This window comes from Hyperolius riggenbachi, chromosome 3, assembly GCF_040937935.1.
Source record: "Hyperolius riggenbachi isolate aHypRig1 chromosome 3, aHypRig1.pri, whole genome shotgun sequence".
Taxonomy (NCBI): Eukaryota; Metazoa; Chordata; class Amphibia; order Anura; family Hyperoliidae; genus Hyperolius; species Hyperolius riggenbachi.
In genome coordinates this window covers 73,745,725-73,759,239 of record NC_090648.1, presented here as the reverse complement: position 1 = coordinate 73,759,239, position 13,515 = coordinate 73,745,725, and the positions used below count along the sequence as shown (strand labels likewise).

The 13,515-nt window shown below is 43.8% G+C and overlaps 1 protein-coding gene and 1 long non-coding RNA gene across 3 annotated transcripts in view; one reads left to right on the top strand and one right to left on the bottom strand.

Moving 5' to 3' along the window:
• The window catches only part of LOC137562740 (uncharacterized), a 113,284-nt gene that overhangs the window by 11,266 nt on the left and 88,503 nt on the right, over positions 1–13,515 (bottom strand). The window lies entirely within an intron of this gene.
• Positions 1–13,515, top strand: part of LOC137562738 (3',5'-cyclic-AMP phosphodiesterase 4B-like) — an 810,374-nt gene that overhangs the window by 781,201 nt on the left and 15,658 nt on the right. For both annotated transcript variants that reach the window (XM_068274387.1, XM_068274386.1), the window contains one exon: positions 6,968–7,076. In XM_068274387.1, coding sequence (XP_068130488.1) covers positions 6,968–7,019 — 52 coding nt within the window. In that variant the 3' untranslated portion in view covers positions 7,020–7,076. The remainder of the gene's footprint in view (positions 1–6,967; positions 7,077–13,515) is intronic.

The following is a 13,515-nucleotide window of genomic DNA, read 5'->3' as shown; positions in this document are numbered from 1 at the left end:
AAAACTTATGCCTCCACTCACGCTGCCCGCCGAAGCCTCCCTCAGCCTCCGAATTGCATATCTGCCCTCCAGGCAGCCGCGGCTGAGGGGGTGAAGACCAGGACGTCACCGCTGGAGCTGGAGGGAGGTAAGCGTGCCCACCCTATACTGCATGCACATATATCCAGCTAACCTATACTAAAGGCACATATACCCAGCTATCCTATTCTAAGGGCACATATACCCAGCTATCCTATACTAAGGGCTCATATACCCAGCTAACCTATACTAAAGGCACATATACCCAGCTATCCTATTCTAAGGGCACATATACCCAGCTATCCTATACTAAGGGCACATATACCCAGCTATCCAATACTAAGGGCACATATACCCAGCTATCCTATACTAAGGGCACATATACCCAGCTATCTTATACTAAGGGCACATATACCCAGCTATCCTATACTAAGGGCACATATACCCAGCTATCCTATACTAATGGCACATATACCCAGCTATCCTATACTAAGGGCACATATACCCAGCTATCCTATACTAAGGGCACATATACCCAGCTATCTTATACTAAGGGCACATATACCCAGCTAACCTATACTAAGGGCACATATACCCAGCTATCCTATACTAAGCGCACATATACCCAGCTATCCTATACTAATGGCACATATACCCAGCTATCCTATACTAATGGCACATATACCCAGCTAACCTATACTAAGGGCACATATACCCAGCTATACTATACTAAGGGCACATATACCCAGCTAACCTATACTAAGGGCACATATACCCAGCTAACCTATACTAAGGGCACATATACCCAGCTATCCTATACTAATGGCACATATACCCAGCTATCCTATACTAAGGGCACATATACCCAGCTATCTTATACTAATGGCACATATACCCAGCTAACCTATACTAAGGGCACATATACCCAGCTATCCAATACTAAGGGCACATATACCCAGCTATCCTATACTAATGGCACATATACCCAGCTATCCTATACTAAGGGCACATATACCCAGCTATCTTATACTAAGGGCACATATACCCAGCTAACCTATACTAAGGGCACATATACCCAGCTATCCTATACTAAGCGCACATATACCCAGCTATCCTATACTAATGGCACATATACCCAGCTATACTATACTAATGGCACATATACCCAGCTAACCTATACTAAGGGCACATATACCCAGCTAACCTATACTAAGGGCACATATACCCAGCTAACCTATACTAAGGGCACATATACCCAGCTAACCTATACTAAGGGCACATATACCCAGCTAACCTATACTAAGGGCACATATACCCAGCTATCCTATACTAATGGCACATATACCCAGCTATCCTATACTAATGGCACATATACCCAGCTATCCTATACTAAGGGCACATATACCCAGCTAACTTATACTAAGGGCACATATACCCAGCTATCCTATACTAAGGGCACATATACCCAGCTAACCTGTACTAATGGCACATATACCCAGCTAACCTGTACTAAGGGCACATACCCAGCTAACCTATACTACAGGCACATACGCCCAGCTAACCTATACTACAGGCATCTATACCTAGCTAACCTATACTAAAGGCACATATACCCAGCTAACCTATACTGAAGGCACATATTTATCTAACCTATATTGAAGGGACCTATACCTAACTACTTTTCGGGGCTATATATCTCGTTTGGTCCATATTGGATGTTTGTATACAGTGTGCCTCTGAGGAAGCGGCTTGTAGGCCCTTATATCAAAAGTGGTAGGGGTTTCATCACAATCTCAACCACACAGATGCCCTGATAATCTTTTGAAGAAAAGGGAAAGACTTATTGTGGGAAAAGGGTTATCTGCTACTAATTGGGATGAAGATCTATTCTGGGTCAAAGTTTATCTTTAACCTCTTCCTCTTCAGAATGTAAATCAGGGAGAAGAAAACATTTACAATGGGCAACACTGACTACAATTATTTATAAATAAATATTGTTTAAAAAAAAAAAAAAAAAAAAGGCAATTTTATCAATTATGTTATTTTGTCTGCATTTCCTTATAAGTAGGGCGCTGGTGATTTGACTGTAAAGTGTTCCTGTCTGCTGTCAATTGGTTTCTCTTACACAGTCTATACATAACAAAAGTTTACCTTCTTTAAACAGAAGGTATTTGCAATTATTCAGGTTGGAATGAGTATATGAGGTCTTCCGCAATGCATCACTTCTGAATATGCAGATCATCTGTTTGTTGTCCCTATAAGCTGACCACACCTCTAGAATCGATGGAATGCAGTTTGTATATGTTATACAGTTAATACTTTTATAACAAGTTTTCCACTTTCCATGTTTCAGTCTTCACTCTGCAATGCAGACTGGTATTGCTGAATCCACATGTCCCAGGCCTGCTGTAGCGGCATGACGGGCAATGATGAACCATCTCCTGTGCTAAATTACTTGCAACATCTTGGAAATACGCACTTCCCTTCCCGTCTCCAAAAGCTTCCGTGCTTTGGTACCGCAGATCAAACTAATCACGCAGTGAGGAGCGATGAGTGCCAGTTCACAGAGCTTGGCTGCAGAACAGGCGCATCGTGACATGGCACGCTACTGATGCTAATTAGTATAGATTCCAGCGGACGAGTCAGTGATTAGCGGAGCCTATGAATAATGGGTGTCTGGGTCAGCGAACCTTGCCTAGCGGGGCTGATGAAAATGGCAGGTCTGTTTATTATTAGCTTCTTACAAGGCAGCGACTCAAATTAGGGAGAAAAATAACTGATTGCAGATTTCCCTTTATGGACGAGCTGAACTCAGGAGTGTTGCTATTGATTGATGCCAGTACCGTGAAATGCATAACATCCCTGAGACCACAGTCTGGCAATGACATCACTACAAACCACTGCATACCTTTAATTAGGTGTGCACTTGGTGTCAGGAACCGGCCTGCGGCACGCCTGCGTATATGGTTCCCGACTGCGGGTTTGACCAGATCAAGCGGGGAACAGCCTTATTCAAGCTACAGACAAGGCTGTGACCCCTCAGAACACTTCCCACTGCCACCACTAGCTGTTGCTAGAAACGTCCACTCTGAGTGCTCATGCAATCCGCGTTTTCGTATTCGGGTCAGCTTTGCGCTTTAGGCCGAATACGGGAACGCCATGCACGCACACGCACAATTGCAATATTACACTGTAGTGAAGCAAAACCACTAACAGTCGTTCCGAATGATACTGTTAGCCACTCTGCTGTCGAGCTACTCGCACTGGCGTTTTCGTACGTTGGGTCAGCTGCGTGCTTTAGGCCAGCGTGTGACAAACACCCCACACACAATGCAATCACAATCTTATACGGTAGGGTTGCTCAAACAACAATTAGGCATGGACTTGTACACAGTTACACTTCAGTCTCTTCTAGGCTATGGGCTCGATTCACAAAGCGGTGATAACCCAGTTAGAGACTTTAGGCATGATAACCATTGCACCACGCTGGTGAAAAGGCAGTTTAGGTGTGATAAGTTTAGGCATGATAAGTTTAGGTGTGATAAGTTTAGGCATGATAAGTTTAGATAAGTTTAGATCGCTTGCAAAGTCCTGCACGCAAAGCAGCACCATTAAACTTTATACAAAGTGCACCAGACTTTGCTAGCGTAAAACTTTTGATCAGCTGTGCACTGCGGTGCTAACGCAGTTGGCGCTTAAACTTATCATGCCTAAACTTATCACACCTAAACTTATCATGCCTAAACTTATCACACCTAAACTTATCACACCTAAACTTATCATGCCTAAACCGAGTTTAGGCATGATAAAGGGCTTTTCACCAGCGTGCTAACTGTTAGCACCGCTTTGTGAATCAGGCCCCTATGAGTGTTAGTTTAGTACAGCAGAAGTCAAACTTAATAAATAGCAATTTAATATTCCAGGAAAAAGTGGAACAATGCAGAAAATAATATATACAAAAGATTTACAAAAGCAAAGTAAAAAGGTACAAAATGAAGAGTTTACAAAAGTACACACAAAGCTATTTGCTTACCGAAATAAACGGGGAAAAATAAACATTATCAGCGTTGTTTGAACGTCATTGGCGGGAGAACCCCGCTTCGACCAGTAGTCGGGCAGCCCTTAGCGTCCTTGCGATCTCCAGAGAGCTACGATTTGTGAAAAACCTGTGCAGGTTCTTATAGGCCCATTTGGGGCCTGCGGCATTGAATGTTCCCTCCCCAAAACTAACGCAATTTCCCCGTTTGTGACCTCACGGTCTGCCGAGCCACTTGTCACATGCAAATTTCAAGGCTTTTTCTGTCACACCTAGCAGACTTCAAAGCAATCCTGTGTTCGGTCGAAATCCAATTCCCACAGGCAGACGTCTACAGTTTGACAGGTCTAGTCCATGCATCAAAAGATTGCATTTTGGTTACAGGTAGCAGTTTGCCTGTAATTGCCTGTAAACAGACACAGACAATCACCTCCGAGATTGTCTGCTATTGTCCTCCCTCAAATGCAAATGTACTACAGGAGATTCAATTAGCAGCATCCACCTTCCAGAAGAACTGACTACAAAAGCTCAAAGACCTTCAGTGTCATACAGCAAACACAGTTTCCCAGAAAGCCAGAATGGCTGTAGCCGACATCACAGTCAGAAAAATGAAAGAAATATGTTCCTGTATTATCCTTAACATCATCAGCACCCCAATATATCACCACACTTGGATTCCTTTGATTGGTTATCAAATCCATGAACAGACACATGGGCCCATATGCAAGTAACTGTCTCATGAGTTATCGCCTTGGAGATAATTTTCATGGCTTCTTTAAAACAACTTTTTAAACCATTTTTCAATTGAAAAAATACCTAAAAGTTGGTAAAAAGGTACTCTTAAATTTAATTTGAGTATTTCAGTATTTTCTGATGCATTTTATGACGAGGTGTGATAATATCACTTAGGAGAAAACTCAGGAGAAAAAGTAAAAAAAACTAATGGGCACGGGAGCCTGATGCAATTCATTTTTCCCCCTACGTTTTCTCCTAGGTAATATTTTCACGTCTTCTCAATAAAATGCCTTTTAAGTCCCCGGCAAGCAAGAAAGTACTCAGAACAATTTTGATAGTACTTATTCACTTACTTTTTGGTACTTTTTAAATTGCAGAGTGCAGAAAAGTTATTTTAACCCCTTCCCGACTGCCTAACGCCGATGGGCATCGGGGGGATGGCTCCCCCAGGACCGCCGAACGCTGATTGGCGTCAAGTCCTGGGGGCGGAGATCAGCGGAGACGGATCCGCGCTGTGTAAACAACCTGACAGCTGCGATCGTGGCTGGCAGGCTGTATAATAAGATAAAAAAAAATTGGCTGCAAAACTTGTACAGCACTGCGATCTAGTGTAGTGCTGTACGGGGGGACAGCTCTGTCACTGAGCTGTCCCCAGGAGAGGCTCACAAACAGATCACTCTCATAGACTGATGCCTATGAGAGACGATCACACTGATTGGCTCTCAGGAAAGGGAGGGAGGGAGGGAGGAAAAAAACATTTTTATTGAAAAAAAAAACATTTAAATTAATTTAAAAAAAAGTTGCAGCAATCAGATGCCACCAAAAGAAAGCTCTGTTGGTGGCAAGAAAAGGGAGCAAGGTTCCTTTGTGTGCTAAGGGCCTGAGCCCACTAACGCAGTTGTGTGCAGTTGTGCGCAGTTGTGTCCGCTTTTCAGCAACACTACTAAAGCTGCAGACTGCTGAATTGCAAAAAATGGCCTGGTCCCTAGGGGGGTGTACGCCTGTGGTCCTCAAGCGGTTAAACATAAGAAGAAAATTATCTCCTAGAAGAAAATGTAAAAGGAATAAGGGCCATACGGTTTCTTTGCTAGGACTATAGCATGATTTGTCTGCTGTCATGCATTTTGACAGGCATGGCAAAGCTGTGAAGGGGACCAAACTACTACTTCACTCCCTCTGATAAAGGGGTCCATTCTTCAGATAAGGTATTTTTGTGGCTACACGTGTTATGGGTGTGAAGACCATGATGTCCACTTGTGTTTTATAACCCACCAGGCACTGAGGGTCACCACGGGTAGGCAAGGGTAGGAAAATGTGTCAATATTGGGGGCCCACCCAATGATTTCTAATTATGCCCCTGGCCCCACTGGTAAAATTCTTTCTCCCTTCTTATGCTGAGACCTCCAAAACCTTAATGTGCAGCCCAGGTGATGAGAAGTGAAGGACAGCAATAAAAACTTGACATATTCACAAATAAATATAGAAGCATTATTCCTGTGCTTGTTAGCATAGCTCCCAACTGTCCCTCTTTTGGAGGGACAGTCCCTCTTTCTGCATCAGTTGTCCCTCTTTCAGGACGTCGTCCCTCTTTCTATGTAAATATTTATATTTCTCTACTAAAAAATGTGTTTGATTGACTCTAAGCTTTATTTCCATCCTTTAAATTGATATATTACTAATTTTAAAATGTTAATATGAAGGAAAATGAACCAGGATAGAAAGGACCAGCATGGTTTGAATTATAAAACAACATATTTTTCTTATGAAATCTTTATGGTATGTGTGACTAGGGGTGTGATAGGGGCGTGATAAGGGGTGTGGCAGAAGCGTGGCTTAAGTGTCCCTCTTTCTCATCTCAAATAGTTGGGAGATATGCTGTTAGTACATTCTCCTCACCTTCTGTCAGGACAGGATGTGGGGGAGAGTTGGCCAGATTGGAACTATTTGCAGAGCTTGATTTACCATTGTAACTCTCTAGTGAAAACTCTGAAAAGTTTGCCGAATTCAGAGTGAGATCCAGTTCTGCCTGCGCTTCATAACACATAGCTGTGCATTTTCCATATCTGTATACTGGGGATAGGCACTGTAACCCGCCATAGGATTGATTAGTCTGCCCCAAGCATGAATTGATCCACACAGAATGAAAACCTCACGGAATGTCTTTTTTCCCCCTGCCAGTGACAAATCATTCCTCAAGCATGTCTCCTGTGGGCGGTGGATATACGCATAGCTTCCTAAAGGAAGTCCACTTCCCTAAGGGTAACCAGGTGAAAATTAACCCCCAAAAGTAAGTTATTTTTTTCTTGTGAAAAACACTAGAATAGTCTCACCCGCATAACAAATGTATTCCCTGGTATTACTTGCAGTGTGTGTTTAGAATGTAGAAAATGTCATCCTGAATGGTTTTGCAAGCTTTGGTAAACCATCATTCTAAAGGTGGCCACACACCATACAATTTTTTAAATATCTGTTCAATTTAAGAATTGCAATCAATTTTTCTGACTGATTGTAACATTTCAAAAATATGACCAATGTACCACACACCTATGTTCAATTTTTCCCCAATTATGATAAAAATTATTGAAAACGCTGAGAAAATTGCTAGGTTGTGTATATTAATAAATTGACAATCTAACACACACCATACAACCTTTAGAAAAATTGAAGACAAATTTCCAGCATTCCGGATCGATAAAAATCAAACAAAATGGGAAATCCGATCAGATTTTTCAGTCGAATGAAAAAAATAAACTTTTGATTTTTCGGGGAATCCGATCATGTTTATCGAATTTCCGTAAAATCGGATCATTTTATTGTATCGTGTGTGGCCACCTTTAGAGTAATTAGACCACCGCACTCTTGGGAGGCCAGCAAGAACACAATGAGCACTGGACCATACCTTAGAGAGAGCTGAGGGAGGGCGCCAGAGAGAACACAATGAGCACTGGACCATACCTTAGAGAGAGCTGAGGGAGGGCGCCAGAGAGAACACAATAAGCACTGGACCATACCTTAGAGAGAGCTGAGGGGGGCACCAGAGAGAACACAATGAGCACTGGACCATACCTTAGAGAGAGCTGAGGGAGGGCGCCAGAGAGAACACAATGAGCACTGGACCATACCTTAGAGAGAGCTGAGGGGGGCACCAGAGAGAACACAATGAGCACTGGACCATACCTTAGAGAGAGCTGAGGGGGGCACCAGAGAGAACACAATGAGCACTGGACCATACCTTAGAGAGAGCTGAGGGGGGCACCAGAGAGAACACAATGAGCACTGGACCATACCTTAGAGAGAGCTGAGTAGGGGCACCAGAGAGAACACAATGAGCACTGAACCATACCTTAGAGAGAGCTGAGGGAGGGCGCCAGAGAGAACACAATGAGCACTGGACCATACCTTAGAGAGAGCTGAGGGGGGCACCAGAGAGAACACAATGAGCACTGGACCATACCTTAGAGAGAGCTGAGGGGGGCACCAGAGAGAACACAATGAGCACTGAACCATACCTTAGAGAGAGCTGAGGGGGGCACCAGAGAGAACACAATGAGCACTGAACCATACCTTAGAGAGAGCTGAGGGAGGCACCAGAGAGAACACAATGAGCACCGAACGTGACCTGTGAGAGTGCTGAGGGGAGGGGGGGGGGGGGGGGCGCCGGAGAGAATAGAATGAGCACCCGTCATTACCAGAGAGTACTGAGGGCGTAACCAGAGAAAACACAATGAGCACCGGTCATTACCTAAGAGAGTGCTGAGGGGGCGTCGGAGAGAGCACCGAACGTTACCTGTGAGAATGCTAAAGGGGGTGCCACAGAGAACAGAATGAGCACCGAGCACTGGACTTTACCTAAGAGAGTGCCGAGGGAGTGCCAGGCACCAGTCATTACCTGACATAATGCTGAGGGAGTGCCAAAGAGAATACACTGAGCACCAGACGTTACCTTAGAGAGTGCCGGGGTGGGGGGGGGGGGGGGAGAGTGGGGGGCACGGAGATACTATACTACTGAGTAGATTGTGTAGGTGAACTCTCATACTACATGGAAGTAGAGATGGCCCGAACGGTTCCAGGCGAACTTTCGGTGGTTTGCGTTGGCCAGCGAAGGCAAACTTTTCTGGAAGTTTGGTTCGCCCCCATAATGCTCCATTAGGGTCAACTTTGACCCTCTACATCCTAGGTTCTCAACGTGTGGTACGCGTACCCCAGGGGGTACTTCTGATGGTTCCAGGGGGTACTCAGTCTTAACATACTTAACCAAGAATAACAAATTTTGAGTTTTAGAAAATGATAAATCTAACTTAAACAACACCAAATCAGTATTTTATCTAATTAAAAGCAATAGTAAATGCTTGGAAATTGTTTAGGACCAATTATCATGTGCTACCATTAAATATATATTTGTCATGGGGTACTTGTGATAATTTTGACTATAACAGGGGGTACTTGGTGAGCACAGGGTTTTAAAAGGGGTACATACCAATAAAATGTTGAGAAACACTGCTCTACATCACAGTCAGCAGGCACATTGTAGCCTATTAGGCTACACTCTCTCCTGGAGCCACTCCCCCCTTATAAAAGGCAGGCAGCGCTGGCTATTACACTCACTCGTGTGCCTGCAGTAATTAGTGAAGGGGCAGCTGCTGACAGATTCTCATAGGGAAAGTTTAGTTAGGCTCTTGGCTTGTTGGCTTGCTTCTGGCTGATTGTTATTGCTAAAATAGTACCCCTCAACAGCTCTTTTGAGAGCTAATGGTCTCCTGATGTGTTGTTTTTTTTGTGTTGCCCACTGACACTGCATTATACAGCCCTATCTGCTGCAGCTGGACCTTGGTAATTGCTATTACTGTGCCAGCCAGGCCTTGCCTAACTATCTATACTGGGACACCTACCTATGCCTACCTAACTACTGGGGCACCTACCTACCTATACAGGAACACCTACCTATGCCTACCTACCTACCTACCTATACTAGGGCACCTACCTATGCCTACCTACCTATACTGGAACTCCTACCTATGCCTAGCTAACTACTGGGGCACCTACCTATGCCTATCTACCTATACTGGGACACCTACCTATGCATACCTACCTATACTGGGGCACCTACCTATGCCTACCTATATTAAAGAAGATAATAAGGTCGTTGCTTCATTGTGGACAGACCAAATTTGATCAGCTGGACAGTCACTGTTGTTCTATCATTGAGCTACCACAGCCCGGCGAACATATGGGCTTGAAAACCGCCACGGCCTACCCTCTCGCCATGGTGTGCACCAGTCTAGCACGCCCGTCACTACGCAAACAGCTGTTTGCTTTGCGTAACACAGTGAGTTTGGTGTGTCAGTGTGAAGCAGTACTCTAATTACACTCCCTGATTGATGTATACACATGCAAGATGTTTGAAAGCACTTTAGTCCTGCAATTTAGAATTCAATGTATTTCTGCCCTTAAAACGCTGCGTTGCGTCACATCCAGATTTTTCCCCGGGACTTTGGGCATGTATCCCACTCATCCATGCCCCCTCCAGGTGTTAGACCCCTGGAAACATCTTTTCCAGCACTTTTGTGGCCAGCATAAATGTTTCTAGTTTTCAAAATTCGCATCCCCATTGAAGTCTATTGCGGTTCGCGAAAGTTCGCGCGAACCAAACCTTTTGCGGAAGTTCGCAAACCGAAAATCGGAGGTTCGGGCCATCTCTACATGGAAGTGGTAAACTTGGCCATGCATTAGCCCTCCAAAAATGGACATGTGATCCAGGCTAAAGTATCAGAGCTGTACATTTAGGAGTGTATCGTAAAAATAATCAGCAGACAGTGTCACACGCCCCATGGCACGTCGCCACTAGTGAACCCGCAGAGGGTGGTCTTGCCCTGAAACTGGCCAATGAGTTGTGAGAGACTGGCAGAAATCTAGCTAACACTAGTCCATCATAGTGTGACCATTGCCTTCATTTATATCTACTGGGAAATATTTAGCCTTGGACATTTCGACTTTGCATACAACATTTCTTTTATGGTAACCCTAAAGAACGCCTGAGTGCTTCCTTATGTAATATTCATCTGTACAGTGCTATGCAAGAGCTCTACACTATGCAAATCAGTAAAAGTAACAGAAACAGCGAATCAGTAGTACTTTTCAGTGTGTGGAAATAATGTGATGTAAGGTAGCACGCGTTTCATCACCTTGCTATAGAAGTACCTGCGGCCCCGGTGAGGGCGCTAGCAGCACTCCAAATATTTTAAGGAAAGTGCGTGAAGTGTTGTGTAACAGTGGGGCAGTGATCATGTAGGATGTGGGTATTTTTAGCTCAAATAGCTCCTACCTGCTGAGTTTCCACATTCCCCACTTTTCCTGTCAGCATTTCCCTCCTCCCCCTCAGTCGTTTTTTCCACTCGGCGCGGCTCCTCACATGTCAGAAAATCACTGGATCTCTCGGTGTGCTCACATTATACACGCCGAACGCTGAATACACGGCAAGGTGATGAGACACACTTCCTGCCGGCTTTTCAAATCCTTCCCAGCACAACACTGACTCATGTGCGCCTAAATTTGGCAGCTCCGAAGGCTCACTGCAGCGCGCTACCTGACACGGGTTCTGAGGCCGGGCAGAAAACGTCCGCATATCTGCTTTGTGCTCTGGGGGTACTTGAAAGCCCACAGGACACGGGATAGAAAAATAGCAACATTTCATGTTCCCGCTGGAAAACTCACCCTCTGTGTTTTTCTTTCAAACGCGTAGGAGGAAAAGACCGACAAAAATGGGGAAAATAATACATTTTACACAATTTTATCTGCCTCTGAACACCTCATCCATCTGCAGAGTAATAGGATGCCTATGATTAGACAGGTGTGAGTGTGTAAATGTAGCTGTCACTTAAAGCATAGCTACGCGGGTGGATTTATTAAAGTGACACTGAACACAGAGCAAATTACCCATGGGTTAATTCCTGCAGTCTTATATATAAAAATATCAAATATGGTGGAGGAGAAGGGGTGGTGATGATGCCAGGGACAGTTTTAGTAACAATTAGGCCCCCGGGCAAAATAAATCCAGGGCCCCACCCCCCCCCCCCCCAAAAAAAAAAAGAAGTGGCATGAGGGGCTTTTTGTCCAGCCAAATCTCCCCCCCCCCCCCCCAACACACACGAAGAGCTCAGACACACTATAAGCACTTTTTGGAGTGCTTGCAATTGCGTACATGTACAGTGGGTTGCAAAATTATTCAGCCCCCTTGAAGTTTTCCACATTATGTCATATTACTGCCACAAACATGCATCAATTTTATTGGAATTCCACGTGAAAGACCAACACAAAGTGGTGTACATGTGAGAAGTGGAACGAAAATCATACATCATTCCAAACATTTTTTTTACAAATAAATAACTGCAAAGTGGGGTGTGCGTAATTATTCGGCCCCCTGAGTCAATACTTTGTAGAACCACCTTTTGCTGCAATTACAGCTGCCAGTCTTTTAGAGTATGTCTCTACCAGCTTTGCACATCTAGAGACTGAAATCCTTGCCCATTCTTCTTTGCAAAACAGCTCCAGGAAGCGGGAAAAAAGGGCGCAGGCAGCTAGTGGACAAAAGGGTGTTTAATGGGCGCCGAGCAGGAAAAAAGGGCGCTGGACATAAATAACGTTTACAAACGGCGCCCGGAGATTTTTAATGATTTATAAGTGTGCTTGTGGTGATTTACGTTTATAAAATGCACCCGTGCCGAATAACGTTTATAAAAATACTAAACATATTTATCTAATTTAACTAATTAAAACATTATTTAAAGTTTTATCCCTTACTGTTTGTAAAACATTATTATTCACAAAATAAAGCGATCAGTACGTAACGTAAATTGCAATATATTTTTTGCAGCCACAATTAGTAAAACATTATTATTCACATAATAAAGGGGGGTCTTAGGTTTAGGCACCACCAGGGGGGTCTTAGGTTTAGGCACCACCAGGGGGGTCTTAGGTTTAGGCACCACCAGGGGGGTCTTAGGTTTAGGCACCACCATGGGGGGTCTTAGGTTTAGGCACCACCAGGGGGGTCCTAGGTTTAGGCACCAACAGGGGGGTCTTAGGTTTAGGCACCACCAGGGGGGTCTTAGGTTTAGGCACCACCAGGGGGTCTTAGGTTTAGGCACCACCAGGGGGGTCTAGGGGTTAGGGATAGGTACAGGGAGGGTTCTGTGTGAGAGTAGGCTTAGGTATAGTTTTAGTAACATTTTAGTAATACTTACTAATGTTTTACAACACTTATTACGAACGTAGTAATATTTATATCATTGTTATAAAGAATATTTTCAGATTTTATTATAAGAACAAACCATAAATGAAGGTTATTCACAATAATATACAATTATAACAATTAAACATATATTATTGTTTTTTTAATAAACCTAATTATAAGTTTAACTTTTGAAACAGGGAAGATTAATGTTTTCACAATTGCTGATTTCATAAACATTATTTAATGATTTATAATTTTGTAAAACATTATTTGTAAACGAAATATAGCACACTATTTTTTATAAACGCTATTAATGATTAATTATTAATTAGCGTTTACACCCCGCGCCCTTTTTGTCCGGGCGCCCATTTTGTACGTACGCACAGCTCCAGCTCAGTCAGATTAGATGGACAGCGTTTGTGAACAGCAGTTTTCAGATCTTGCCACAGATCCTCGATTGGATTTAGATCTGGACTTTGACTGGGCCATTCTAACA